The sequence below is a fragment of the Adelges cooleyi genome, unplaced genomic scaffold (genome assembly GCF_023614345.1).
Source record: "Adelges cooleyi isolate 19-005CV unplaced genomic scaffold, UGA_ACOO_1.1 ACOO_flye_CR_arks_rails_tigmint_CR_PRNA_108, whole genome shotgun sequence".
Lineage (NCBI taxonomy): Eukaryota > Metazoa > Arthropoda > Insecta > Hemiptera > Adelgidae > Adelges > Adelges cooleyi.
Window position 1 is genome coordinate 12,026,023 of NW_026095761.1, and position 24,537 is coordinate 12,050,559.

A 24,537-nucleotide genomic window follows, 5' to 3' on the forward strand; every position below is an offset into this window, starting at 1 on the left:
TATAACTTGCATACATTGTAAAGGTCCGAAAGATATAATTGCAAGAAAAATATGTACCGTTGGTTTTAGTTGAATATTCTTATTCTTAAGTGCTGAACCTTGGTGTTAACTTTTAACATAAAAATTTAAGGGTCGTTCATAATTTATAAATTCCAAGATATTTCGTACGTCTATTATGGATTTAAAAACCGTACTTTTTCTTTCATATATAACAACATTTGTTATTCTCACTATGACTACAGGTAATAACCACTAGAAGATAAATAACAAATAATTTGTTTGTCGGAATAAATTATTTAATCAAATTTTTTTTTATTTCCATAATAATTATTCGAATAACAAAAATTATTCATCGGGCATTCAAATAAAAATATTGTTGAAATAACTATTTAGATAAAAATGTATTTGAATAATGCTAAACTCTACTTGAGTCTTGATACCGAATGAAAGTGTGCTTAGCGTTGTAGTGCATTTTAGCATTAATCTATTATGATATCTAAAGGGATACAAATTTACTTGCGTGTCTTACTTTTAATGTTTTAGGTGGCAGGTCTGTCCAAGGTAAGCTTACAATTTAATAAAATATACAAACATCAGGGTGTATGCGTGGTATTGGCTACAGTGTATAATAGTGTACCACAATTAGACAAGTAATATAAAACATCTGTTGGGTTTTGATACTTAAGTTAAGATTAAAAGGCGAGTAATTAATTTTTACAAAAGTTCTAGAATTTGTCGCATATCCTTGACTTAATGTTTTTGGGCTCGTTAGATTCAAAATGTATATCAATTTGAAAAATTAACCCGTTATTTAAAAGGTTGGAAAGGATGGTTTGTTTTTTTAATTAAAAAAAAAAGAAAGGATTTTACACACTGTCATATGTGTTTAGAGTCACGTTTCATTCAATGGTTTTAATAATTATTATAACAATGGAAACTTTGGCCACGACAATGAGTTATCTAATATAGAATTATCTATAATTTACTTTTTTTTCTTTATGTAATGCACTTTAAGGACATTATCATCTTCAAATCCTGTTAATTTGTCATTATCCGTACTATTTAAGATTTCTTAGATTAGCTGTTGGATAAAAAAAAAATAGTCGGAAAGTAAAATTAATCTTACTTGATTACGTATCAAAAATATGATTATGTTATGCTATTTTTTTACAGTTAATAAGTCTTATAATCCAAAAGTAACAATTAGTAATAAAGATGGACTCAGGATCGGCGATGTCGCGATTCCACCACAAGTATACAATAGTGGGACTACACCCGGTAATTAAAAAAAAAACTATTATTTTAGCATCGATGTAGATCTAAGACTTGAAAATAAAAGTGAGATTTATCGTACAATTTGATTATATTTGTTTGTATAACAATATTTTCTACATACTTTTTTTTAGAAAATTTTCAATCAGCTGTTACGACATTTTTTTACAGGGAATGATAGAATGACTTTTAATAATGATAGTGGACTCACAGTCAATGGAATGCAATTTCCAATAGATACACTAGGAAATCCAATAAAAGCAGATAATACTGACGGTAGAGGGCAAACATCAGGTAATTAAAAAAAATAAATATATATTTTTTAGATTCGTTGAGATTTGTATTTTGAAAATCACAGTGAGATATTTAAAATAAGAAAACGTGTAGTTTTCGTTTATAACGTGTACACTTCATACCTTTTTAAAAATATTTGAAATACTTCCAAACTAATGTGGGATATTGTTTAAATATAGAACTACTGATATACGTAATATGGTAAACCCAAAAAAAAAGGATCATAAACCTTTTTACCTTACAAGAGTGAACATATTTCATTGTTTTATTTCTCAGATACGGTTTAAGACATAAAGTCAGAAATTATAAATATCGAACAATTTTGTCGTCCTTTTATCTTCATTAAGGAAATCTTAAAAAAGAAAAAAAAGATTACAAAATGTAGTACAATTCTTGTTTAAATTATTATTGTTGTCTGTTGACATTATGTTATACTTATAAATTTTAGTTGATATTAAAAAAATCTTCAATTTTCTTATCCACAATTTGATTTTCTAATTGACCTATCAAAATATTTAAAAGATTGTTAGCCACTAAAAAAATGTAGTTAAATAGAAATTAAGGTTAAGTACCATTTCTTTTGGATAAAAACATGGTCATAAATTGTACTTTTAAAATCAAATGAAACGATTATAAACTCATTTATTGTCTATAAAAGAATGATTTGTAATTATATTTTATTAGTTTTAACTGTCTACGTAGTTCTGTATTAAAGGATTACTTTTAAAATTATATGTTTTACAATAATGTTTGACTCACGATCAACCGAATTTTTAAAAGGTGTAAAAAAACGTCCATTAGTTGCAGCCAATACTGACGGCAGTAGGCAAACCTCAGGTAATTTAAATAAAATATATTTATTTGTGTTATCTCCGTTGGGATTTGTGTTTTAAAAATCATAGAGAAATTTATTAAAAAGTAACAAAAACGTGTAGTAGCAGTACAAGTGCCGTGAGCTAAATTTTGTTATTCTTTACCCTGCCACCTCTTTGTTTCTCATTAATAACATAGAATGACATATTCTACATGTATTATTAATATCTTAGTGCAACAAACTGGATTGAATAACGAAAATGTGCCGAATCAACCTGTAAATATAGGCAAGTAATTAATTAATAATATTTTCATTTTAATGTCTAAAAAAATTAAAGCATTGAAATTTTTCAAATAATCAAATTTAAATAACTTTATAGTTTTATTAAGAAATATTTCCAACTTGATGATTTCTAGTAAGTAGCTAGATTTCACTAATTACAGTTTGAAAATGTTTATCTAGGAGTGATTAGCGCTATAAAGAGATTTATTGGTTGGTTGAAAAATTGCGGTGCTAGAGGAAAAGAGAATCCAGCTCACCTTTAAGGTAATGCACAGCAAGTCATCAAATAAATTATGTTTTATTTTGAGAGTTTTATACAAATAAATCATAAGCGAGATAATGTATTTCTTATGCTAGCGTAGTTACAGTGGAGAATTGGATTAAATGAAAATAATCAAGTACTGCTCTTGATATCTTGAGAGCATGTATATTAGTAAAATTTTTAAAAATAAATTTGGAAATTAATAAATTGGTGTAACGTTGCTTTAATTATATCTTTTTTTTTCATCTAGGTGAGTAGATGCTGAGTAATAGGATTGATGGAAAATGTGATAATTCACACAACAATACCAAAAACAATCAAAATTCAAGCAAACTTACATGATGATATAAAGTCACACAAGAAAAAAAAATTAGAGTGTGTAAATTAAAAATTTATGATTAAATTGATAAAATTACAATAAAATAAAATGAAAAAATATATATATGATTAAAACCGTATTTTATATTGTTGGAGTCAAGCAAACTATTTCTTTATCGCTTGTATCCCAGTTATTTTTATTAGTAAATCGTTGACATAATATTGAATAAACGTGTGGTAAATATTTATAAAATAGCTTACCAGACGATTTAAGATCTGTTATGGGTTATTTTCTTAGATATTTAACGTTAATTAACTGTTAAGCTGATTTTATGTGAAAACCCATGCAGATCAACCAGACTTCATTTGAATATGGTCAAATTCCTAACGAGAAGTTAAGAGGAAATTAAAATAGTATTTCTGTAAATCGAACTATAACCTTGTTAGGTATTATTTATATTAGTTTCAGATTTTTTAAATTGTGTTAAATAATTTTTTTTAAAAATTGCAAATAATAAATATATGATTTACCCATATAGCGGGATAATACCATAAAATACATCTAAAATGATGACATACAAATTATGATCAAGTTGACATGTTATCAGTACAAAGATAATGTACGAATTTGTACATAAAATTAGATTTTTCTGTTCTTGTTTTACTATCCATTGGTGTGTTTTAGCATAATTGAAACGAAGTGGTCACAATTACTTAAGAGTTGCTATACCCGAAAGTGATAGAATTACTTTGAATTAAACGTTTCAATGTACAATCAAATTAGATAAAATTTTAAATAATAATTTTAAATGTTTCAAATAGGAATATTTAAAGGACTATTTAATCGAATAATGTTGTGTACGATTTATGTACAAAATAGTTATTTATCAGGGTCTTACGATCATGCAACATATTTTTATTGTTTTTTTCTGGATTTTCTAGGCTAAAATTTGTTTTGTTAATGACTATATTTCATACACCGAAACCTGTATTCACCACCATTTGTTATTCTCATAAAATGTTTGCTCTCAAGTGAGTCACAGTATGACGTGTAGTTTGCGAAGGGACAAACTGTATGTACAAATGGTAATTTTGTTTGGCTACACAATGTATACTTAAAAATGAGTAATACGGATTTTACGCTGCTAAAAACTATTGTAATCACATTTAAAATCATAAATAATCCTCATATATATGTTTTAAACACATCTCCCTTCTATTATACTTGCTTTGAACAAAATAATTTTGTTACACTACAAAGGTCTTCGACCGTTGGCTTTAGTTGAGTATTCATATTCTTAAGTGGTAAACCTTGCAGTTTACTTTTAACATAAAAATTTAAGTGTCGTTCATAATTTATAAATTCCAAGATATTTCTTCCGTCTAATATGGATTTCAAAACCGCATTTTTCCTGTCATATATTACAGGATTTGTTATTCTCACAATGACTACAGGTAATAACCATTAGAAGATAAATATAACATTTTGAGGTAGTGTCCGGATTTGGGCATTTCTTTTTCGAAAGTAAACTAATTTTTATTCGAATGATCTATTTGAATAACAATTTTATTCTAACATTTTTTATACAAATTAATTTGTTATTATGTCAACTGTAAAATAACCATCCTAAGAAATGTAAAATATTTAAAAAAAACTCTGAATAAATCATTTCGTCAAATTTTTTTTATTTGCATAATAATTAGTTAGATAAAAGTTGATTTGAATCATAATGTCTTTAGTACTACAAATGTACTTGCATGTTTTATTTTTTATGTTTTAGGTGTTAGGTGTGCACCTGTACAAGGTAAGCTTACAATTTAATAAAATGTACAAACATTAGGGTGTATGTGTGGTGTTGGGTACAGTGTAGGTATAATGGTGTACCACAATTAGACAAATAATATGAAACATTACTGAGGTATCGGTAGTTAAATTAAAAGTAAGTGGTGAGTAATTAATTTTTATAAAAGTTCAAGAATTTATCATATCCTTGACCTAATGTTTTTGGGGTCATTAGATTCAAAAATTAAATTAATTTGAAAAATATAACCATTTTTTTTAATGTTGGGGAGGATGGTTTGTTTTTTTAAATTTAAAAAAAATATATTTTACACATTAACATATTATGTGCTTTAACTTACCACTTTTTTGGATAAAAACATAGTCATAATATATTTTTTTCTTAGTACCCCAAAAATCAAATGACTCGATTATAAACACATTTATTATATGTATTTTATTAGTTTTAATTGTCTACGTAGTTTTGTATTAAAGGGTTTACTTTTAAAATTATATTTTTACATTAATGTTTAACTCACAAAGAACCGAAAACAATTTTTCGAAGATGTAAAATAAAGTTCATTAATTGCAGCTAATACTGACGGCAGTGGAAAAAGATTAGGTAATTATAATAAAATATATTTATATTTTTTATCTTTGTTGGTATTTGTGTTTTGAGAATCATAGATTACAATTGTCACCTCTTTGTTTATAATTAATAACATAAGACAAATATTATGTCAAGTAATTTTTTTACAGTTGGTTCTACCTATAATCCAAAGATAATTCATAATAATGCGGGAACCTTCGTAGACGGGAAAAAAAAGGCAGTAGATACAAAAGGTAGTGGTGTAACACAAAATAATTTAAAAAAAAAATACTTTCAACCAGTTGCCATGGTATTTTTTACAGAAGGTTTTACTTATGGTCCAAAAATTAATATTGGTAATGATGGAGCCGTGATCGACGATCCATTGAATGCAGCTGATACTGAGAGTAGTGGGGAAATATCAGGTAATTAAATTAAATGTGTTTATTTTCTTTAGCTTCGTTAAGAATTGCGTTTTGAGAATCATAGTGCGATTTTTAAAAAATAAGAAAAACGTGTACACTTTAAACCTCTTTAAAACATATTTGAGATACTTCCAAACTTTTGTGGGATATTGTTTAATTATAGAACTACTGACGTACGTAGTAGATAAAACCAATTAAGTATTATAAACTCTTTTATCTTAAAGGAATGAACAATTTTCATTGTTTTACTTCTCAAGATACGGTTTTAACGACATTAATTCTAAGATTTTTAAAATATCGAAAATATTCAATTGTCCTTTGTTTTTTCATTAAGAATATCTTAAAAAAAAATATATTACAAAATGTAGTACAATAATTCTTGTGTAAATTATTTTTTTTGTTATTAAAAATTCTTCTAAGTACCTATAATTTAAATTTCCAGTAGACCAACAAAATATTTACTAGATTGTTAGCCACTTAAAAAATGTAGGTAGTTGAATAGAAATTAAGGTTAAGCACACCATTTTATTTGAATTAAAACATAGTCAAATATTTTGGAAAACAATTTTTAGAAGATGTCAAAAAACGTCCATTAGGTGCAGCTAATACTGACGGCAGTAGGCAAACCTCAGGTAATTTAAATAAAATATATTTATTTGTGTTATCTCCGTTGGGATTTGTGTTTTAAAAATCATAGAGAAATTTATTAAAAAGTAACAAAAACGTGTAGTAGCAGTACAAGTGCCGTGAGCTAAATTTTGTTATTCTTTACCCTGCCACCTCTTTGTTTCTCATTAATAACATAGAATGACATATTCTACATGTATTATTAATATCTTAGTGCAACAAACTGGATTGAATAACGAAAATGTGCCGAATCAACCTGTAAATATAGGCAAGTAATTAATTAATAATATTTTCATTTTAATGTCTAAAAAAATTAAAGCATTGAAATTTTTCAAATAATCAAATTTAAATAACTTTATAGTTTTATTAAGAAATATTTCCAACTTGATGATTTCTAGTAAGTAGCTAGATTTCACTAATTACAGTTTGAAAATGTTTATCTAGGAGTGATTAGCGCTATAAAGAGATTTATTGGTTGGTTGAAAAATTGCGGTGCTAGAGGAAAAGAGAATCCAGCTCATCTTTAAGGTAATGCACAGCAAGTCATCAAATAAATTATGTTTTATTTTGAGAGTTTTATACAAATAAATCATAAGCGAGATAATGTATTTCTTATGCTAGCGTAGTTACAGTGGAGAATTGGATTAAATGAAAATAATCAAGTACTGCTCTTGATATCTTGAGAGCATGTATATTAGTAAAATTTTTAAAAATAAATTTGGAAATTAATAAATTGGTGTAACGTTGCTTTAATTATATCTTTTTTTTTCATCTAGGTGAGTAGATGCTGAGTAATAGGATTGTTGGAAAATTCGTTAATTCACACATTAAATAAAACTGTCAAGTTATGACAATAAAATATATTCTATTTTATTTGATGTATTTTTTTTAAATCTTTATAATAATTTTGTTAACGTTTAGATTTTCTAACAAAATTGTTAATATATAATAAAAATATGTCGATTTTCGTGCCATTACATGTTTATCAATATAATAAATATTTACAAGTGAAGTTGTCATTTTTTATTTAATCTATTCGCATCTACTTCTCAATCCATCCCTCAATTTTACTCTATACTTTTAACTGTCAACAGAAGTGCGGCAGTCGTATATTTAATTGTTTATACTTTATACATTTTAACAAATATAAACCTGTAATATTTAGTTCTATTCTATACAATACATTCAAATAAAAATATTTTTAGTAATAAGCTGTAGGAAACGGTGTGTACATTTAGTACTAATACTGCACAATGTATAACTTCAAAACTTATTGTTGAAAACAAACTATGTTATTATGAATTTTTTTGTTTTTAGTTTATAACAAAACCTTAATTGAAAACCATAAAATGGCCCAGTGCAAAATTCCGTTTAATAATTAAACGTCTTCTGGTTACGGCACAAGTTTTACTCGATTTTCATCATAAATTAAAATATAATATTATAGGTATGTTATAATAAGTACACAATTATAAAGAGAGCATAAAAGGTTTTTCGTTAACAACATAATATATTGTACTCTAAAAAACGACTCAAATTAAAACACATGACCGTTTTTTTTTTTGCAAGTCTGTTAGATATTGAAAAAAAATATATGTACAATACGACTTTTACCAGAAATATGGTCTTGATAAATTATACAATATTACTAATGACTAAACGTAATAATTGAACCTTTTGTGTTTAAGTAAAAGTAATAAAATATTTATTTAAACAAAACATATTCAATTAACCAAAACACTTGCGCCACAAGTTGTGAATTTAATTATTCTACGCATAGTAATTATTCTGAACATTGTGCATATATAAACGGAAACTTAATCACAGCCGTAATCCATTAAGTTTCTCAACTACTGTTAATCGTTTAACACTGAAAAAAAGCCAACACGATGTTGAGGTTTTGTTTAATTTTTTTCGTTTGTCTAGCGACATACACCACGGTGTGAGTATATCAAACAACATAAATTATTAGTTAAATAGAAAATTACAATTGTCATTATTTAAAATAATTTTTGGTTTTTGTTTTTAGAAACGCAGATAATAATGTACTCGGCGATGGTAATATAGTTAGGTTAATTAATTAGGTCTTAGACTAATTAAATATTTGTTATCCACCTCTAAACTATCATGTTAAAACAATTTTCTACCACCCAAGACTATAATATTATGGAAAAGTGGAATATCAATCTTTTTTTTCTTTTTTTCTTGAATTTCAGGCGGTAAACCATTCATGCCGAGCGGGCTTCAAGACACCCAAAACATGGTTGGCAAGAACAAAGTAGTTGGCGATTTCAAAACAAATGACAGTCTTGGAAACATTCAACTGACTACAGCCAGAGGTTTGGGTACGACCACAAACTGGTATGAAAATTCTTCGGCGACAGATGTAAGTGATGAGAGTGAAAAAAGCGACGAAAACTATGAATGTTTGTATATTATTATATACAATTTCAGAATTTCCAAACTTATCCACAACAAAACAATAGAGCAAACAACAGCAACCGTATGCAAAATCGCCGGAACAGACGTAGAAACAACAATAGGAGTATGTGGAGATTTGTTATAATTTACTTTGTCTGTTTAAATAATTTTTTTCTATTTTTTCTTCTAGGGTATTCGCAATCGTATGGGTCACCATCATATGACAATAGCGAATGGAAAAACTATTGGGGTAATTTTTACAACCGTCGTTAATAGAGTAGCATTCGTTTGAAACAATAAAATAATTATCATGAAACTTGATACTGTTATTCTGAATTAAAACTGCATTTATTAGTATGAAAATATAGTTGAAAAATCATAAATAATTTTCTAGATAACTTTCAACCTGTAGTGGCGTCACCGCCAGCATCACCATCGCCATCGCCCTTTAGCAGCGATTGGCAACCATATTGGGGTAATATAATATAATATAATTATTGGCACTAGGTACATCCGATTTGAATAACACGGTATTTGAGATGAGGAAAAAATTTAAGAACTCTATGATAGTTGTTTTCTTTATTCTAACCTGACACAATATTGTTTACATATTATGTGTTTTTTTTTAGATAACTTTCAACCAGTCATGACGCAGCAAATGCCATCTCCGCCATCACCACCATCACCACCACAAATGAACAGAATGAATTACAACAATAATTTTCCATTCAACAGATTTAATAACTATGGCAATAACAATGGAAACATTAATGGCAATGGCCGTGAGTTCAATTCTTGTTGTTCTTGACGCTGCCCTCTTATTTGTAAAACAAATTGTCCCCTATGTTTATAATTATTTATTATTTCTACAGTTTTCGTTTTTCTTTAAGTATAGGACTTCTATGATATTCGTCTCTCATCCCTCTATTGTGCCATTACCCGTACTACCTATTGAAGATTCTTTAAACTTACTGATTAAAAAAAAAAAAAAGTTAATAAATTGTACAAGATCGTCTATCATAAATACCGTGTTATGATAATTTTTTACAGGTAATTCGTCTAAACGTCAAAAAACACAATTTAACCAATTTAATGATGACGGAGTCCTGGGAAACAACTACAAAGTTCCAACAAATTCGGGAACTCAGGGAGCAACTATAACAATGAACGATAAGAACGAACTCATTGTCATTTGTCCTGAACACACGGTCAATTGGCGCAATAATTGCTATCCAGCCGATGTTGACGGTAGTGGAAAACTCCCAAGTAATTATTAAGGAAAATTATTAATAATAACCACCAGTTGCGGGAACACACCGGGTAATTTAAAACTAAACACTATTTTCATAGCTTCGATGTGAATGTATGTTTTGAAATTTAATAATAATTATAATAAAAAAATTTAAAAAACAATAATTTAGAAACTCTATAATAGTTTTGTTATTTATCACTCCTATAGTTTTTATTTTTCTTTAAGTGTACGGCATCTATGATATTTGTCTCCAATCCCTCTATTGTACCATTACCTGTATTACAATACCTATTTAAGATTTTTTTTGACTTGCTGATCGATTAAAAAAAACAGTTGGACACTAAAATAAATTGTACAAGATCATCTATCATAAATATCTTGTTATGATAATTTTTTACAGTTAATTTGAATAATCATCAAAATATACAATTTAATGATGATGGAGCCCTGGTAGACGGCCACAAAGTTCCAACAAATTCGGGAACACAGGGAGCATCTGTAAACTTTAACGATAAGAACGAACTCATAATCAACGGACAAAAAATCCCACCAGAAGCATTCAGTAGCGGGAAAACACCAGGTAATTTAAAACTAAAAACTATTTTCATAGCTTCGATGTGGATGTATGTTTTGAAAATCAAAGTGAGAGTTATAATAAAAAAACTAAAAAAACAATAACTTAAAAACTTAATAATAGTTTTCTTTAAATTTTAATATTTTTCCAGACGATTGGGTGATACATGGGAGTAATTTTGGAAACGTAAATTCCGGTAACGTAAACGAAGACAATACACCAGCAGAACCACAATATAGATGCATTCTATATAAAGGAATGAACAATGTACGCAATAATTGTTATTTCGATGGCAGTAAGTCGAATTTTGTTTTTTTTTTTAATCACTATTAATTATTCGTTTTTAATGCCAATAGTTAATTTATTAATCAAAGATGTAGTAGTGATGGTTATAATTTTTTAAGATCCAGCTTATCTATCAACAGGTCCAAATATATCTTTATACGACGGTGGAGTGGTGATCAACGGCAAAAAAATTCCAATGGATGTTGGAAATACAGTTAATCCGTCTGTACAATTTAATGAAAAGGATGGTTTCACAATTAACGGGAAGAAAGTTCCAGCAGATGCAGAAGGAAATCCTTTGAAGCCAGCCGATGTTGACGGTAGTGGAAAAACACTAAGTAATTATTAATAAAAACAATTAGTTTTTACCGGTAACTTAATATTTTATTTTATATAATAAAAAAATATCTATAATTAAGTAGGAGTTAATGACTTACTTAATAGAACTTAATAAGTAAAAGATAGTACAAAAATGTGTTAAATATAATCGTTTAGGCTTTCTAATACATTGGCGTAACGTTTCATTAATTAAAGTTTTTATGTTTTTTTCACAGCAGGTGATTTTGTGGCAAATAAGAATAATATTGGAAACTTGAATTCTAACAACGAAAATTCGTTTAATGCATTTAACAATACACAAAATTCTAAATCAAGAAAAGATGGTCAGCAGAAAAGTAGAAGAAAAGCAACAGCAATTTAATAAATATTTTCCAAATTTAATAACAATAAAATACAAAATAAAAGTATAAAATATTAAATGAATATACAATATACATTTATAATATTCTATTTTCAATTATAATAAAAACTCGTGGCATTATTTGTACTTTACTTTTTTATTTTTTACATTTAATGTTTTACTGCCATCATTCAAAATGGTACTTCCAAATAAATTCCAAAGTAATAAAACATCTTTGGGCAATCATAACTGTTTTACTTGTAGGTAAAAAATGATTCTATTAAAAAAAAAACAACTCGATAAAATGCAATGCATGTAATTTATCATCTGATTAGACAATTATCTGAGAAAGTATTTAATTTTAAGCATATAATTATGGTTTCTGATTTAAACACTCTTTAAATCAATAAAAATTGTTTTCCTAAATTGCAATTAACAGTGAATCGTAGCAATGGCAATTTTTAGAAAATCAAACGTTATGTGCAATGGGTTCTGATGTATAAATAATTACAATACTTAATATTTACAAAGAAAATATTGTAATGACTAATAAGGCATTACATACGAAGTGTATACAAAAACTTTATAGTAGTAACAAATATACACAAAAAAAAAAAAATTTGCTCATCTCATAGCAAAAATGTAAAGATATTTCAAAATGACAAATATATATCTTTTTTTTTTTTTTTGTTATTCAACTGCGGATTTTTAAACGGTATTCATATCGAGTTGCCTTACATTAAGTATCATTTATATAGGCACATAGGTACACGCATATGTTTTTATTTTTGCAATTTCAGACCATACGTAGATTTTAGTCGAAGCATTTTATTTTGACAGTTTACCTAATATGGTCTGTCTCTAAAATTATATAATATTCGTTATTGCTTGTTTACAAAAAGTCTGCGCTTAAAGTAAGAAAATGTATCGTTTATTTTTTTTTTTTTAAAAACCAGACATTTTAGTTTTTATGTCCAGGCTTGCAAATTTTAGTTCGACAACCAATAATTATACCAATTCTAGAGTTAGAAAAAAAAACAAAAATTATTTTTATTTTCACAAGTAAGAACTAAAAAAAAACTGAATAACTTGATAAAACCAACGTTTTCTCAATTTTTCACATATACCTACTGCGATTATTAAAATTTTTAATATTTTTCGTGTGCACAATATTTGTCCTAGAGCCGTTTTCACATTCAACGACTTATATTAAAATTTGCGCAAAAGCTGTAATACAACCCATATCGAGTACTATACAAATATTAAAAAAAAAAAACCACTATTCGCTAGAATTCTAAACGATTGCTGTTGTTGACTTACACAAACGTAGTAACATTAGAATTCATATAATAGTGATATGGTTGTTTTGTATTTATAACAATAATAATACAAACCTAAAGACTTGAGACCTTCTCCCCCAAATGGTTGGTTTATTATTTAAATGAATAAACTTTAAGCAACTTATGGATATATAGTAAAGGAATGAATATATAAACATTGAATTCCACAACCATTATTGCTACCGTTAACCCTATCGTTCGACCCTTCTTGGTTGTTCTGAAATGAAATTTTTAACTTTATTGTTTTAGAGTGTAAAAATGAATAATAACTCTAAAACTTAACTTTCCATGATCTGAAAAACTAAATAGCTTTCGATCAAGTTATTTTGTTTTCGGTTTTGATCAACAGCTATGGTCTTGAAAATTGTTCACATATAAAACCTACTGTGAATATTAATGTTTAAACTTATTTTACGCGTGTACAAGTGTCCCACAGGCCACAGCCTAAACAATTTTTAAGTCAACGACATTAATTATTTCGCTAATGTCTCTGTATAAAATATATGTTATATATTTTTAGTATGCATGTCACAAACAACAAGCTAAAATGTTCAATCTCAAAAAATACACCACCATGGCACCAAGTCAAACGACTGTTCAAACATCTAAACAAACAATTTTATCAAATTCTTCATTTGAAAGAAATTCAGATACCTGCAAATGTACAGTTGCCTTTAGTATAGTATTAAACTTGATTGCAGTTTTACATAAGCTTTTATTCCAAAAAAATTTATTATCATTTAATAATTTCTTTTGAGTAATAAATATACTAAATCTAAAATATGAATTTTACACGCATCGTCTCCTTTTTAACAATAACGGTATTCGTTATTCAGACAATAACTTCAGGTAATAAACATAAATAATAATTAGTATAAAATATAACCATATAATTTTGCTGCGTTTAAAATAAAATAAAATTATAAAAAAAAATATATTAATTCCTTAATTTATTTGTAATTTGGAAAAAATAGTTTTATTTTTTCACTATATGTATTATGATTTATCAAACAAAATAAAAACTTTTGTACTATATAATTGTTAGAAATAAAAAATAAATATACAAGTTTCCCAAATCGATATTACAAAATACTTTTACTTCTTTATACAGTTGTATCATAAATCTTTAATTTGTTCATGTTTTAGGTGTTATTGGGAACGACAGTAAGTTTTAAATATTAAATTGTACTCTTTTTTTTCTTTTTTAGCTAATTTAAACAATTTTTTGTTCGATAACTTACTTGACTATAAATTATAAAACTAACTATAAGCTCAATTCAAATAATTATTAACATAATAATTTTATCAATATTATTTTATTGGTATATATATTTTAATTTATATATATATAGTGTATAATGATCGTTAACTCTCCTAAATTAGTTTTCATCCTTATTGAAATTTAAAATATTTATTTTTCGTGGATTTTCGGTTAATTATAAACTATAAAATGTAATATGACAAGGATTGTAAAACGTATTGGATTTATTGTTCAGAAATTAGTATACTAGCAGTTTTTAAAAACGATCTTTAGTATTTAAGGAGAAATGTCTTAAGCCAAATTAAGTATGAAGTTAATGAGACTTAAATCATTGCCTTTTATGGTTTATTTTTTTGTGTGATTCTTCTGATTTAAACTGTGTTAGGTGTAAAAAAAAACATATAAATATATATATATGTGTATACAATATATAAAAAAGTAATTCCAAATATGTTCAATTTCTTAGAAAATATAAATTTTTTACAAAATTATTTTTTTCCTATACCTATATGTCAGTTGTCGATGTCATAATATACTTATTTGAAGTTGTTTTTTCCCATCTTTCTAACCAACTCACTCCAACAATAGTAACTATTAAAAATTGAAAAAATATATAGTAGGTAAGAAAAAATATCTTCACACATTTTTATCAATTAGACAAAATTGCTTTGAGCCATTTTTACATTTTGTCCGATGAAGTTCAAATTTTGACATTTTATGGGGTCAGTCTAATACAGTACCTATATACGGATATTAGAGCATACTTTATAAAAAATATACTTTAAATGGAATAATGGGAGGCATACTGTTTGAACTTAGGAAATCCTAAAATGGTACAAATATTTTAAATGTGTAATAATATGTTTTCTTACGCAGATGAAAAAAAACACCAACACGTAATTGCAATTGGTGGTAATATATTTTTAAAATCAATAATTATTTTAATAAACTTGATTATTATATTTCTTCATTTTACATAACCACGTCAAGTGTTAAGTGCTTTTTTCATAAGTTTTTTCTAGATTACTCGATAAAGTAAATTCGTTTTGTAAATGTATCATTTATTTTTTTAGTTCCTTTTTCATTGGCTGTGACTTATTCTAAGCCAAGTATAAATTATATCAAATTGCGACTTTTATTACTCAAAGTATTTAGGTTTCAACTATTTGGTATGGTTCTATATTTTTATTTAAAAATTATTTTATTTTTACTAAACTTCGACGGAGGCTTAACCGTACTCGACAAAACTATGTTTATCCCATTAATATTAAATAAGAGAAAAACGTAGATGAAACAATTAGGACTTAGATAGGGTGTTAATAATAATCGAGCAATTGTTGGTTAAGTACGTTTTAGGTATACAAATATTATAATATTTATTTTTTTCATGTTTCATATTTCAATCAAGCCAACAGTAAGTTATACGTTTAATTGTATATTGTATAAATATAATATCTATAAATTGTTATCAATTGTATTGAGATTGTTAATGATGAAAATAAATGTACCTAACGGCAAAGGAGAGACATAATATTTAATTAAGGTTAAAGTGTTACAAATGCTTTACACAGTGTAACATTTTGTTTTTATACGCAGTAAAAGAAACTAAGCCAACAGCATCAACAGCTAATGAAGAAAATAGTAAGTTCTTTTCATGATAAACTTTACAAAATTCATGTATTTCATGAAGAATATCATTAGTTTTCATTTTATATATCTCCTTATAACTTCTTATATTTGTAGGTTCTCATATACATATAAAATATACAACATTTTATTAAAATTGTCAATGATGAAATAAAGGGGGGTCATAGTATTCGATAGTATTCTAAAATAGAACTTGGTAAAAAAAAAAATATAATTTTTCTAAGAATTTAAAATTATTTTTATATATTTATTGAAGAAACTATAAACGTTTAACATTTTTTTCTTAAAGATATATTTTAATATCTTAAATCATACATGTTTTTTTAATATTAATAAAATAAAATAAATGAAATCGTACTTTTTATTTTTCTAAAATCAATAAATGTTTTAATACTTTTTTCAATAATATATAATTAATATTATTCATATTAAAAACAATTATTATTATTTGTTAAGGAAATAACTTTTTTTTTATTTTCTAAAACTAAAGTAAGATTTATTTTCAAAAATTTGCGTAAAAAAAGTTAAAATGTATATTTCAAAAAAGAAATTCAAAATAATATGCTGACAGATAATTTCGGTTGAAAAACAAATAATTTTCATTTTAACACAATTTAAAATGTATATTAGCCATACATTGTAAAAATATTTGTTTTTTATGCAGATCCAACGGACACTACAATTACAGTTGCTGGTAAATGTTATTCTTATAATTTTTGTTTACTTTTTGATGATGCTTTCATCAAAAAGTACTTCATTGCATAAAACGATCCCAATAAATAAAATTTTATAAATTCAGTGAAAAAAACACTTTTATTAAAACAAACAAATGAAGTTATTGTCGTATTTGATGTGAATACAACAACTATTGTTATGTATTCAAATTAATACCTACTAAATGGTATAATCTAACTTATAACAGCTCTTATTCGAATAAAAATGGTGTGGACTTTTTAAAATTAAAAGTGATGAGAACAATATCCACACAACAGTTCATTTTATTTAGAGTTCACCTCGTTGAACAATAACTATTTAACTATGATTCTAGATTTTTTTTTTATTTCGACTCAATTGTTTGATGACCATTATTTTTTGGTCGATCATAAATGATAAAATACAATTAAATATTATGTTTCAGGTTTGATCCATAATCCACAAACGAAAGTTGAAAGTAATAAAATATTACCATGATAAACTTTACATAAAAAGGGGGAAAATATGTTTTTTATTTTAAAAAAATACAGTTTTAATTTTTATATAAACTCCTTTCGTGATAAACATGTAAATAACAATAATTTTTAGTGGAATATTTGGTTAGTTATACTTAAAAAAATGCTATCTGTTAACGACATAAGTATTAAAGTTTATTTTTTCACCGTTTCAGACTCACAACCTTCACTATTATCAAGTAAGTTTTTTCATAAATTTAACAGTAAATCATTGATAAGAAAAATTACAGTTTGTTTTTTTTTTTTAATATTAAGATATTTGTATGTTTTTATTAAACCATAATAAAGATCCTGCACGTTTTAAACTTAAATTAAGCAACAATTTATGTATCAACTGATTGTAATTATTATACGACAATTTTGTTTAAATAATAATATATTTTTTTTAGAATGTGGAATAATGTAGAAAACGTAAGTAACATTTTTAGTGATTATGACTTTTTATTGAAAAGTTAAATACAATTTCAAACTGGGGGTTTTTCGATTAAAAACCAATGGAACCACAATCCAAAAATTTTGCTAATTAAACTTAATTTTGAATTGATAAAGCAGTTATTATAATACTGCAATTGTTTGATTAAAATAATAATAATAATAGTACGACTGTGTTTATTGTTTTAATCGCAGGTTCGGATTGAAATTGCAATAAAGATTGGAAAAACTCAAAACTACAATGCAGAAATATGTATCACATTCTGAAGATAATTTATTTTCCTAATATTATTTCTATAACTAAATGTATTTTTTTTTTAATGTATAACGTTCTCCGTCGTTATTTGTACCTACAGATATTCTAACACTTATTCAACACAACACATTTGTTTAATAATTTACTTTAGTTATGTCCATAGCTGTTGTACTAAATGTCTACTAACAAAATAAATATTTACCTACCGGTTAAGCAAAGTATTAGATTAACTTCTTTTCTATTCTAACTATTTGTTTCTACTTCTAGATCCACACCTTAGTTTCTTTGGTTATTTTTAAATGTCTATGGAAATGCGGTACTTATTTTTATTATACATTATCTGTATGCAATTCAGTCTAGTGTAATATTAAATAATATTCAGGTATAAAAGTTTTATTGAGAAAGTTTAGTTGAATATTTGTATAGTTGAATATACAAACAAATGTATTCGATACAACGCGATTTTTGGTTTATCTAAAGAAATTTAAATACAGTGGCAATAAATATGGTACAGAATAGTTTAGAGTAAATTATGAATTCAAATAACCGCAGTAGCATAGTATCCTCATAAACAGACTTATCACTAGAAATCGTTTGACAACAATACAAGGATTAGGATCATACTCATGCCGTTTTCGATTTCATGCGTGTCCCTGACAAACTGTGTAATATTATTGACAAAAAGAAGGAATTTTCAATTATTTACTTGCATACCCTGCTCATATCATAAGCTTAGTTATATTGTTTTGCGTTTGCCATTGAATAGACAAGGAACAGTCCTGCCAAACCGGTCAACTGTATAACGTTCCCCGTTTTCGTTTCTTTGTGACAAAAAATATATAAATGTGATACATATCAGAAACGTCCCCGCAAAAAAAAAACTACCCCATACAATCGCTGACAACTGAGGGATTTGTCGCAAAAAGGACATGTCGCGGATTTATTCGGACATATTCGACCAACAGTAATTATTATTGTGTATTATATGAGAAAAGAAAAAATTACTCCAAAGAGTCTCCAAACGACACACAAAGTTATCAACGGCAATGTGTTGCGCAAAAGAATGTCATAACATGATGATTTTTACTAAAAACCCAGTTGGGTGACTCGTTGAAATAAAGATTACACTTAAGTGATCGTTTCGGAACTTCTGATCTAACCATCGAGGGGACAAACAGCAAATATCAAAACCTGTTGACCGATTTTTAATTATTCGAACAATTCATAAAAAAAAAAACAACCCCGTGTCTGTTACAACTATAGACAACCTTATTCCCACAAGGGACATTTAAAAGAGCCGAACAATGCAACTATAGGTATATGAGAGAACTACCCCGCTTTGTTACCCTTCTATTTTACCTGACGTTAAACAAACCAGTTGCTGTCCTGTAGAGGGTTCTGTTCATTCAAGAAACACAGGATAGTTGAATGGGGTGCAAAAGTGACCTAAACTTCTTCAGGGTTTCCCGACTCTCTGCAACCGTGTATCCATGTCGAGTCGGTGTAACTGGGTCGGTCGATATGGTGCTGTTGTAATATAGGAATCCACCATATGATGTACGGGTTAATTAGCATAGAACGATGCGCACCTGAGCATGCAATGGCAACAATATTCCAACTGACAATCCGTTACAGCGTTTATCTGCCGGATGAGTTTTTTTTTGTTTTTGTCCAAAGCGTTCCTAAACGAAAATGATTTCCTTCGACGACGACCGTTCACCCGAAACGGATAAAACCGATATACATACATATAAATGATAATAATACCGCCGACCTAATAATATTATTATAATAATATACAATTTATAATAGGTAATGTAAAACCGATGGAGCCAATACCTTCGGTTTTTTGAGGTTTCTGATGATCTATCCGGTACGTCCAATACACACCTGTCGGCTATACACCGAGATTACCGCATATCTTCGGCGGCGACATCCATGACCTGACTCGGAAAATCTTCACGGTCCATCACCGTCCAGCCATGTCTTGCCAAACGGAACCGTGGTTATTGGTCTTGGACGATTACTATTACAATATCATTACCAATGCTAGACTATTTCCATCGAGCGTTTGCCACAAACATTTGGGTCGAAAGGAAAAACTATAAGAACCAACCTAGATTTCTGCCCACCAAATACCTTTGTCGCTTCCGTTAAAGTCGTCCGCTATAAGGTATAAGATACGAGTGGTAATGTGGCAGTATTAGCTAGGGGGGCGGGGAAGGTAGCTCAGTTTTAACACGGTTCAACTTATTTTCAAAGTATACAAATCTGCTGTACGGCGGTGGGAACCGACTTAACTCTTTCGCCGTCGATTCACATATAATATTATATAGGTCGTGTACTCGGTAGGTATATGTGTAATTCAACCTGTATTGTACTGCGGTACGTCTCAATCCTTTTTCATTCAGCGCACATCATTGTATGTCTTAGGTAAAAAGAACGCGGCCAAAAAAGGGTGCTGGGAATTGGCGAATCGTTCGACTCCCGCGGAAACCGTATAATATATACTTATTATTATATTTCTTCCTTTTAGCAGGTCTTGCCGCGTCTTAATTCACATATCGCGGACCCTCATTGTGGACGGCCAAAGGGAACAGATTCGCAGGTCTAGAGCGAGCAAATTTCATTATTATTATTTTTTTTTCAGAATGACCGCCGCATATTGTTCGGTGGGTTGCCCAAGTCAGCTCACCTGCGACCGACCGTTGCGAAAAATAATATATGTACCTAAATGATTTATCTCGACCACCGCCCATCGTGGCGAATTTCCAAAAAAAAAACCACCCATAATCAAAAAATTCGCCCGTAAGACGTTAACCCCCCTCCAAGGTGTCGACAATACCTTATTGGATATTATTATAACTTTATTGTACACAAATGTTGGTTAAACGGAACAAATTTTAACTGTAACCCTGACGGAGGCGGTTGTGTCCTTTGAGGATCTTGGGTATAATTTAATTGACTGTTGTTTGAAGTGGACAGAGCACATAGAATATATAGAGAATAAATTAAGAACATCCGGGAGGTGCTGTTTTACAGTACTCGCAGAACGGTTATGTCAAATCTACTAAAAAAGCCCAGAAACGTGTAATAAAACACTAGCTTATTCTCCTCTACCACCTATTCATCAAAAGATTTATTCATATTACAAATATACTGTCAACTTATAAACTTTATGTATGACACAGCTCAATGAAATCTATACAAAGAAGTATTATTAATGCAGAACAAATTTTAGATAGTTGAACAGGATTATTCATAAGAACTCCGACGGGCTTACAATTTGACCAGGACACATCCCAAAAATGTTAATGGACAATTTGAATAAGGTGTTGAAGTTATAAAAAAAATATATTCTGACACTTTTGCTCCTCTTACCGACGATGGAACTATAAGCAAACTTTATTTAAAGAGTGCAACTAGTAAGATAGTTAATAACGACCTAGATATCAATCTAATATCAAGAAGCATAAATAACCTAATTTACATAATAATGGGAACTTAACCAACCAAACTCAACTAATGAAATTGCGTAGTGAGTTATCTGGCCCTATTTTTGTCAACTCCGTTTATGCCCTAAGGGGTGGTTTATACCCTGATTTTAAAAACATTGTAAACCATCCAGGGACTGTATTTAGAATTTGGCGGGGCTGCGTGGAATGTAAACCAGTTAGGTATTATTGACAAGATACAGAATACTATTTGCAAAATCAGAAGCACCGGAACTCAGCGAATACATAGAAATGTTAACACAATAAATAGTATGATGTAACCAGATGGGGTAGAAAAAAAATACTCAATGCACAAAGCCACGTTACAAACTGTACACGAAACAGACGGTTAAAACCGTGTTGCAATAGTGTGTTGCTGTTTGCTCGACTATTAAACCGAATATCCTACCATTATAATATTTTGATACAATAAAACCGTTGTGTGTATAGTTTACTTTGTACAACGTTGCAACCATAAGCAACACGGCCAAGTCAGCATTGACGCAAACACCTATACATTATATTATTAGGTTAAATTGATGTAAGCCTTTTTATTGTTGAAGTCGAAGTAGACGTATAAAAAAAATATTTGTTGTCTGCAATTATTTCAAACGCATTTATTGGTTTAACCTAAATTGTAGGTAATATATTCATTTTGAACTTTCTGTATATTTTTAATCTATTTCGCTCGTGATACCATAATGTTTTTCAATAACTATTCTATCATTGTAATTTATTTGTTTAAAATTACATAAATGAAATGTGTTCAAGTGAAACGTACAAGTATAAAACACAGAAACTATAAATTATTACTTTTAATATTAATAAAAAGGCTAAATAATATTATAATTATGTAGCATAACTGATGTTCACATTATTTTATCTGTTTGTCGTGGAAATTGTCTTTGAAACAAAAACGGTTATAAATTATAGAATTTGTACTCAATTTAAGAACCAATTATGTTAACTGTTTATTATATACAATGAAAAAAAGTTTTTTAACATCCACTATTGAGTATTTTGATTAATTAGTTTAACTAGAAGCTATAGAGGACTTGTTGGAAATAAATAAGGTTTTTGAACCAAACTTATTTTTCACTACTACTGCTACTAATTATAACAGTCATGTAGAACAGTCATAAGCATTTATCATTTATCATTATGATATATTACATAATCACAATGTATAAGTATTACAATAGTTATAAGTTAGCTATTTGCGTTTTGAATTTAATTGTTGTATCTATACTTACATTGAAATAACACCAACTGCAAGGAAACTGTTAATTATATTTTTTCCTACAGACAACCATAAAGTAGACCTCATCGTTGTATTGAATTCGATAAAAAGTTTTAAGTGGGTAAAAGCAAATCGAAACCAAATTTAATAGGAAACTTATAGTGTGCAACACTAGTAGACGTCTCAGTGAAATAAAATATCACATTAACCACTAGTTTAAATTCTTTTAACTGGCGGTTTATAAAATGGCCCTAAACATATTATTTTTAACTCACTTTCTGATATGAGCTCTTGTAGACTTTATAACTCATTTGCCCTTACACATGGATCGCTCTAAGAGAACATTGTTCGGTTACCGTTTGAATTCCAACTCTTGTCGCATACTACACGCGGCCGACGGATACCTATTATAATATTTATATTTTATTTCTTGAAGGCCCGACGGTCACCTCCTTTACAAAAAGTGAAAATGTTTATTGGGTACCCACCCGAGTATTATTTCATTTTCGTTTTTATTTCATCGACCGTCGTCCTTCAATGACTTTTTCGGCGTGAAACCGGTCCGGCCGCGCTGTTGCTTTTTTTTAATGATTTTCGAAGGATTTAACGCGCGTAAAAAATTCACCTAGGCCCCTTTCAATTATTATTTATTGTGGATTTTTTTTTTTTATTATTATTATATAAATATAAAACTATATAATATAAAATATACGCGTTTTTACTGCCGATGACCGAAACGGTTTTTTTTCAAGACGGACCGAATGTGTTGGCGGGGAGGCGCACGGTTTACGTTTACGATTTTAATAATATAAAAATTCAACAATACGCTCTGTATATATGTATATATACATATATACAGAGTGTATTTGTAATCGCCCTCTCGCATAGTATTTCTATTATTGTTGTACACCAACGCCGGGTATATAACAATGGACGTTCGCGCCGAAAAGTTGTTGGGGTCCGGGCACAATAGCCCAGGACCAAGTGCAGTATTTGGCATACCCCCCCTCCCCACACATAGCTAGCCTCTCTATCCGTCTACCGGTTGCATACACGCCACCATTGAATAGGTATAAATTCTACCCCGTCGGGGGGTGGGGGAGGGGTTGTAGACATTTTGCACCCCGCGATTTTGGACGGAAGAATGTCCACGCACACATTACACACACCGGGGGAGAGAAATGTTCATACAGCTATTGCATGTGCGACGGGGGTGGCGGGGTTTGAGAGATTTTAACCGGTTTGGCACCCTCCCCTGCCCTTCTGTCCACGGCGAATCCCCGACATCCTGGATTTTTCGACTTGCACGGCGGCAAGTACTTCGGCGACCCTCGGTAAGCACGGTGGTGCCAGAGCCCAGAGGGCTGTATGCCGAGAGACTTGAACGAACGAGTCTCTTACGGTATTTATTTCAAGTGCCGAAAAAGTATTAACCGTTAAAAAATGTTACGCCATAGTACAGGGTGTACAGGGTGATTCGGTAAGAGAACCCTTAATTCGTTAAGGAGTTAGGTGTAGGCAATTTATGGCAAAACTGTGATATTTTGTAATAATTTTTAGATGAGTAATTAGGACGCTAATTGAAACGCTTCGAAACGACAAAGAGAATATACTTGGCCAAAAGAAATATGTAAACGTTCTTTAAAGTAGTGGATTTTCAATTTAACCATGACACTTGTCATCTATTAGCTAAAAATAATATATTTCTCAAAATCGATTCATGCTCAACAGTTTAGCGGGTTGGGTTGGAGATAGATGTGATAT

The 24,537-nt window shown here is 28.7% G+C and overlaps 4 protein-coding genes and 2 long non-coding RNA genes across 10 annotated transcripts in view; 5 read left to right on the forward strand and 1 right to left on the reverse strand.

Annotated features, from left to right (window-relative positions):
• LOC126847497 (mitochondrial import inner membrane translocase subunit Tim17-B-like) overlaps nt 1-24,537 on the reverse strand; it is a 248,149-nt gene that overhangs the window by 142,434 nt on the left and 81,178 nt on the right. The gene's annotated exons all lie outside the window — the stretch shown is intronic.
• Nucleotides 34-3,288, forward strand: LOC126847504 (uncharacterized). The gene is made up of 8 exons (XM_050587796.1): nt 34-242; nt 544-561; nt 1,174-1,278; nt 1,444-1,566; nt 2,347-2,403; nt 2,613-2,666; nt 2,843-2,926; nt 3,175-3,288. The coding sequence occupies exons 1-7, from the start codon at nt 176-178 to the stop codon at nt 2,923-2,925; spliced, it is 507 nt and encodes a 168-aa protein (XP_050443753.1). The 5' UTR covers nt 34-175; the 3' UTR covers nt 2,926; nt 3,175-3,288.
• On the forward strand, nt 4,531-7,536 carry LOC126847505 (uncharacterized). 2 transcript variants are annotated; one of them, XM_050587797.1, is made up of 9 exons: nt 4,531-4,697; nt 5,024-5,047; nt 5,615-5,644; nt 5,782-5,865; nt 5,935-6,036; nt 6,609-6,668; nt 6,878-6,931; nt 7,108-7,191; nt 7,440-7,536. In XM_050587797.1, the coding sequence occupies exons 1-8, from the start codon at nt 4,631-4,633 to the stop codon at nt 7,188-7,190; spliced, it is 504 nt and encodes a 167-aa protein (XP_050443754.1). In that variant the 5' UTR covers nt 4,531-4,630; the 3' UTR covers nt 7,191; nt 7,440-7,536. The 2 variants fall into 2 exon arrangements, with proteins under 2 accessions (XP_050443754.1, XP_050443755.1); XM_050587798.1 differs by having other exon boundaries at nt 5,938-6,036.
• On the forward strand, nt 8,511-11,986 carry LOC126847493 (putative uncharacterized protein DDB_G0282133). 4 transcript variants are annotated; one of them, XM_050587763.1, is made up of 12 exons: nt 8,511-8,605; nt 8,693-8,721; nt 8,880-9,049; nt 9,118-9,208; nt 9,275-9,334; nt 9,479-9,559; nt 9,714-9,866; nt 10,135-10,350; nt 10,737-10,916; nt 11,062-11,205; nt 11,336-11,533; nt 11,750-11,986. In XM_050587763.1, the coding sequence occupies exons 1-12, from the start codon at nt 8,553-8,555 to the stop codon at nt 11,893-11,895; spliced, it is 1,521 nt and encodes a 506-aa protein (XP_050443720.1). In that variant the 5' UTR covers nt 8,511-8,552; the 3' UTR covers nt 11,896-11,986. The 4 variants fall into 4 exon arrangements, with proteins under 4 accessions (XP_050443720.1, XP_050443721.1, XP_050443722.1 ...); XM_050587764.1 differs by having other exon boundaries at nt 11,336-11,515; XM_050587765.1 differs by having other exon boundaries at nt 11,336-11,515; nt 11,753-11,986.
• LOC126847515 (uncharacterized) lies at nt 13,921-15,395 on the forward strand. Its single transcript, XR_007687081.1, has 3 exons — nt 13,921-14,063; nt 14,361-14,378; nt 15,352-15,395. It is a non-coding gene; the product is annotated as an uncharacterized LOC126847515 (long non-coding RNA).
• Nucleotides 16,072-18,127, forward strand: LOC126847513 (uncharacterized). Its single transcript, XR_007687079.1, has 6 exons — nt 16,072-16,116; nt 16,787-16,816; nt 17,261-17,293; nt 17,507-17,530; nt 17,741-17,762; nt 17,979-18,127. It is a non-coding gene; the product is annotated as an uncharacterized LOC126847513 (long non-coding RNA).

Coding starts and splice junctions, on each gene's coding strand:
- LOC126847493 (XM_050587763.1), top strand. CDS start 8,553: ATGTTGAGGTTTTGTTTAATTTTTTTCGTTTGTCTAGCGACATACACC. Junction 8,722..8,879: donor TAATAATGTACTCGGCGATG/GTAATATAGTTA, acceptor CTTGAATTTCAG/GCGGTAAACCATTCATGCCG. Junction 9,335..9,478: donor CGAATGGAAAAACTATTGGG/GTAATTTTTACA, acceptor ATAATTTTCTAG/ATAACTTTCAACCTGTAGTG.
- LOC126847504 (XM_050587796.1), top strand. CDS start 176: ATGGATTTAAAAACCGTACTTTTTCTTTCATATATAACAACATTTGTT. Junction 2,404..2,612: donor CGGCAGTAGGCAAACCTCAG/GTAATTTAAATA, acceptor TTAATATCTTAG/TGCAACAAACTGGATTGAAT. Junction 2,667..2,842: donor GAATCAACCTGTAAATATAG/GCAAGTAATTAA, acceptor ATGTTTATCTAG/GAGTGATTAGCGCTATAAAG.
- LOC126847505 (XM_050587797.1), top strand. CDS start 4,631: ATGGATTTCAAAACCGCATTTTTCCTGTCATATATTACAGGATTTGTT. Junction 6,037..6,608: donor GAGTAGTGGGGAAATATCAG/GTAATTAAATTA, acceptor AACAATTTTTAG/AAGATGTCAAAAAACGTCCA. Junction 6,669..6,877: donor CGGCAGTAGGCAAACCTCAG/GTAATTTAAATA, acceptor TTAATATCTTAG/TGCAACAAACTGGATTGAAT.